Consider the following 5,201-nt stretch of genomic DNA (forward strand, 5'->3'; position numbering starts at 1 on the left):
TCACAGGCAAAACAATGAACTGCCTTCATTGTTGAAGCTATTGTGTACGTGTTTTAAGTGTATAATTATTTTAGAATTGTTAACAAGGACCATGTGCAGGGGGACACAAATATGGATCTGCAACCTTGACTCCTGTACTTAATGTACTAGTGCAATCAACAATATTGCAGATCGCAAAAACTCACTGTTTCAATAACATTGTTTGCATACGTACAATAATCAATGTATGACACAGGACTAATTAAAACAAAATCTCTCCCGTATGATTTAACGATCGTTTGTTAAAAAACATTTAGCAATAATTGAATACAGTCATAGCAAGGAAGAGCTGCTTGCATGAAATTCAGCAAGAGAACACAACAACAATGTATTCTCGGAATTATAACATGCACATACCTTATAGCTTACAGGTAAATTAATCCTGGGTGTTGCAGGAACAAAGGATGCTGGCTGTGAACTGCTGTTGCTGTAGAGTGTAGCTGCTGCTGCTGCTGCTGCTCCTGCGTATGATTTTGAAAGAAAACTGCTAATCTGCTTACTTGAGAAATTTAAGAACCTGTTAAAAACCACAAAAAGATAAACAGTGTGGTTGGAAAAATGTTGCTTCAATAAAATACCGTTTCTCACTGTAACGTTCTGAAGGAAACCACAGGAAAATCTCAATTTAAAAGAAGCACGAGTATATCAACTGCTGGACACATGGACGTTCTTCAATCTCACAATACGTACTGAAAAAAGTATACTGATTGCTACTGCGCATAAAGAAACAAAAGTGGTTATCAGAGCCACAGCAGACGCGGATTGATGGACACTTTGAGCCAATGAGCATCAAGGTATTTCAAATCAACCAATGATACTACGAAGTCGTAGGCTTTGTGAAAATTGCGCAGTAAAAGTGTAGAAAGTAACAGACGGACAAACAACGTCAGTCTGATGGTAAGATACTTGTTGCATATCAGACCTAAAAGTGTGAAATCCATGTTTCACACTTATCGTTAACATCTCAAAAATTGTACATTAAAGAAAAGAAAAAGTATTTTGAAAATTTTTTGTCAAATAAATTGCTACTATCTATTCTTTGTTTCTGAATATTATACAATTAGTATTAAATATTATATAAAATAACAAGCTATCTTAGATGTAATAAGTACATCAAAAATGTTTTGTCAATTACTAAGTTATTAATCTATGTGAAAAAGCAAAAGGTGCTGGTTATCATAGAATGTATGTCTAAGCTTTTAACACTAAATAATTTGAATCATTATTCGTTGAAGCTGCTAAATGAGCATCTTCCCTACCAATAGATATAAAAGGTAAGGTGAAATAAATGCCATTGTGTCCATATCAATATTAATTTTATTAATTACACAGTACCCTATTAATTAATATTAATTACTTAGCTATTTAAGAACATGATTTGAATTTAAAATTATGCTTACTTCTTCAAAAGGCTTGGCTCCACCATTAAGATATATATTTAATTGACTCAATAATTTTAATTCTAGGACACGACATTTTTATAAACATTAATAATATAATATTAACCTACCAACAATATAAACAAAGTTTTACTTGCCGCCCGTATCATGCGGTCTCAGTATTTAGAATTTTAAAATTTTTTATTGGCAAAACTTAGTAGTTATTACAGCCATAGCGCTATTTCAGTAATTTAAAAATAATTTTATACATAATTATAATCATAAATAGTCCAACTTGTGTTGTGTACACTTTCACTTAATAATGTAAATACATATAATCAAATGAATAAATACTCTTACAAAAGAAAGATAACTCTTTTCTATTTTTATTTTTTTTTTTTGTTTTTGTTATAATATAAATTAATCAATATTGATAATAGCAATAATTATTGAACTTGCCAAGATTTTCTGTTCTTCTTTCTTGGTTAAAGAGTTGACATTGCCAGAATATGTGGTTAACTGTATCTGAGTAACCGCTATTGCAAGCGCACCTATCACTATCAACAATTTTGTATTTAATGAGACTAGAGTTCAAGGACGTACGGCCATTTCTGATTCTATTTAAGGAGACAATAGCTCTCCTAGGAATATCAAGGCAATAGTACCAAGGCTTTTTGTAGTGATTATGATAAAATTTAAAGTAGTACGTTCCTTTAGTGGTAGCTAATTCTTGGAGGTATTTTTCATTTTTATCCCAGCATACATTTTTGAAGGTTTTAACAAGATCTGAAGGAGGAATCAGCTCTTCCAGTGGAGTACCATTTTTTGCAGCTTCTTTGGCTGATGAGTCTGCCTTTTCATTGCCAGAAACTCCTACATGAGAAGGAATCCAGGCTATTTTGATGTTTTTACCTTTTCTCAATGCTAGGTGGAGTTTGCTCCTTAGCTGAGATATCAAGTGTGACTCTGGGTTCAGTCCCTTGACGTGTTTTAAAGAGTTCAAGGCACTTTGTGAATCAGATAACATCACAAAGTCCTTTTCTTCGCTATTTAGTATCAATTTGACAGCATAAATAAGTGCTAACGATTCGGCTGTGAAAATAGAAGCATATTCAGAGATTTTGTATGAAACTCTAAAAAACAGATTTTCCGACCAGACTGCAAAGCCACAACGTGTACCATCCGTGTTATTTTGGACAGATCCATTAGTGAAGATTTTAATTTCTTTGCCTGTAAATTGATGTTCGAATTCCAGGTTGATGTTGTAAGATTCCAATATTTTTCCTCCTTTCTGGAGTTCTAGTTTTGGGGTGAAAAAATTATCGAAGAATGGGTAATCAAATTTGAAGTATGAGTTAGTTTGGATAATGTGCTTCTGAAAATGTTGGACCTGTTCATAGCAATCGACCAGTAGTGATTTTTGGAAATTGTGGTTGAGAATATTCCAATCAGAGTACATTGACAGACGTTATAGGATTTCTATTAAAGGGTTTTGGATATGAGAGATTTTTTTTAGTAAGAATTTGAATGCTAAATATTGAAATCTGAATTTTAATTAAGGGATTTTGGATTCAGCTGCTAAAACATTGGTTGGGGTGCTATTTCGGAGTCCTAAGGCAATTCTATTACAATGATTCTGAATAGTTTGTAGTTTTTTGAGATTGGATTCTGCACATGGTGAAAGAAGGAATCCACCATATTCTATAATTGGTCGAATAAGCGAATTATATAACATCATGAGTAGGGTAAGATCTACGACCCACCATGTTTTCCTAAGACAACTGGTGATTTTAGTCGGGAATATGCACTTTGTACGAATATACTCAATATGTTTGTTCCATTTGAGATGATTATCTAGGTGCATCCCTAAAAACTTTGCACTCTTAGTGGGTAAAATTTCATTTCCACAGATTTTTAGAGAAAAGGGTTTAAGACTGATGTTGTTTTTACTAAATATCATGAATTCACATTTTTTGAATTCAATTTTCAAATTTCTTTTATCAAGGTATTCGAAGTGCAATTGTGTGTCATTTTCCAAGATGTCAATGGCCTGTTTAGTGTCATCTAGGGAGATGAAAAGCACCTCATCATCAGCGAATTGAAGTCTGTGTGTTAATCCACTGAGGGCTAGGTTTGATTTTGCAGTGTAGAGTGCATATAAAATCGGGCTAGATGTGAGGCCTTGTGGGAGACCTTCATTAGCTTTCAATTGATTAGTATCATCATGAACATTAATGGGTACAATATTTCTTTCATAGATGAGATTTTTAATAAAAGTAATAAATTTTTTGGGTGGATTTAATTCAATAAGATCTTTCAGAAGAATATCTGGGATCACATTGTCGAAGGCCCCCTGTACATCCAAAAAGTTTTTCCTTTCGTAGAAGGCTTCGTGTATTCTTGAGGTAAAGATAGAAAGACTGTCCATGCAGCCCTTCCCTTTGCAAAAACCAAATTGTGACGGTGGTAAGATATTGTTTGTCTCCATCCACCAGACAAATCTATTACAAATAATTTTTTCAAACAATTTAAGAATAGAAGAAGCCATTGCTATAGGTCTGGCCTTGTTTTGGTCACTTTTGAGTATAAAGACTACCAAATATGTCTCCCAATCCTTGGGAAAGAAACCTTCGCAATAAATATCATTAAACAAGTCTAATAGTACTCTTTTGTAAAATTCTGGTAAGAATTGTATGATGTTATTTGTGATTTTATCCACACCTGGCGCAGAGTCTGGTTTCAAACTATTGCACGCTGATGTAAGTTCTTCTAAAGAAAAAGGTAAGTTCAAGATATGATTTTCATTTTCAATTATATTATTTAATTCTTGTGGATCATAATTAAAATCTGTTTCTTTAGGATCACAGAGTTTTTTGAGGTAACTAGCTGCATTTTCAAAAAAGTTTTTGTTTCCATTGACACTGACCGGTTTATTAGATCCATTTTTAAAAGATTTTATTTTTTTCCAAGCATCAGATATTTTAGTATTGTGATTTATTGATTCACAAAATTTTTCAAAAGATTTTTTTTTTCTTGTCTGGGAGTATTTTTAGTTTGTGCTACTATTTTTTTGTAATTGATGAACGATTCTTGGTCGCATCTATATTTGATAGATTTGAGAGTATCTTTCCGTATTCTAATTGCTTTCTCACATGTCTCGTTTCACCAGATGGTTTGTTTTTTATAGCTATTATTTTTAGATTTTTTTTTATTTGTTCTCATAAGATTGTTGTTATTGGAGGGTGAGAGTCGGGGTTTATAGCTGAGAGAATTTAATATACAATTGTTTAAAAAGTTCATAAATTTATCATTTGTTGCTAGTGTCAAGGTTTAAATAGTCAATAGAAGAGAATATATTTCGGCTTTTTTCAAGTTCGTTTTCCAATTCATTCCAATTAAGTTTTCTCAAATTGTATTTGTAGTCCATTTTAGGGATATACTGAGGTGATGTATTGACTTCGATTAAAATGGGATAATGATTGCTGCCCCACAGATCATCAAGTACTGTCCAGTTGCATTGAAGGGCTAAGTTAGTGGAGATGAATGAGAGGTCGATGCACGATGTTTTATAGCCAGAATTAGTTATTGTCACATGCGTGGGACTTTCATCGTTAAGGAGAAAGAAATATTCTGTGTCCAGTCCTTCTACGATGACTTTACCATTAGGGCAGTCGTCTATACTACCCCACAATCTATGATGAGAGTTAAAGTCTCCTAATAAAAGAAAGGATCCATATTTACTGATACAATTAGTCAAGTTGGACCATTGCTGTTTGGTGAAAT

General features: G+C 33.0%; 1 protein-coding gene across 1 annotated transcript; it reads right to left on the bottom strand.

Moving 5' to 3' along the window:
- Nucleotides 1-404: 404 nt before the first annotated feature.
- LOC149373124 (uncharacterized) lies at nucleotides 405-3,966 on the bottom strand. Its single transcript, XM_089597933.1, has 4 exons — nucleotides 3,502-3,966; nucleotides 2,598-2,808; nucleotides 2,126-2,510; nucleotides 405-531 (listed from the first exon to the last, which is right to left on the bottom strand). Exons 1-4 carry the CDS (start codon nucleotides 3,964-3,966, stop codon nucleotides 405-407), a joined length of 1,188 nt encoding a protein of 395 aa, XP_089454059.1.
- Between the last annotated feature and the right edge of the window lie 1,235 nt (nucleotides 3,967-5,201).

The sequence above is a fragment of the Copidosoma floridanum genome, unplaced genomic scaffold (assembly GCF_036245765.1).
Source record: "Copidosoma floridanum isolate Cflo_tuat_1 unplaced genomic scaffold, Cflo_Japanese_pri ptg000040l, whole genome shotgun sequence".
Classification (NCBI taxonomy): Eukaryota; Metazoa; Arthropoda; class Insecta; order Hymenoptera; family Encyrtidae; genus Copidosoma; species Copidosoma floridanum.

Coding starts and splice junctions, on each gene's coding strand:
- LOC149373124 (XM_089597933.1), bottom strand. CDS start 3,966: ATGGCTTCTTCTATTCTTAAATTGTTTGAAAAAATTATTTGTAATAGA. Junction 2,511..2,597: donor TGTCCAAAATAACACGGATG/GTACACGTTGTG, acceptor CTATTTTCACAG/CCGAATCGTTAGCACTTATT. Junction 532..2,125: donor TTAGCTACCACTAAAGGAAC/GTACTACTTTAA, acceptor TCAAGTAAGCAG/ATTAGCAGTTTTCTTTCAAA.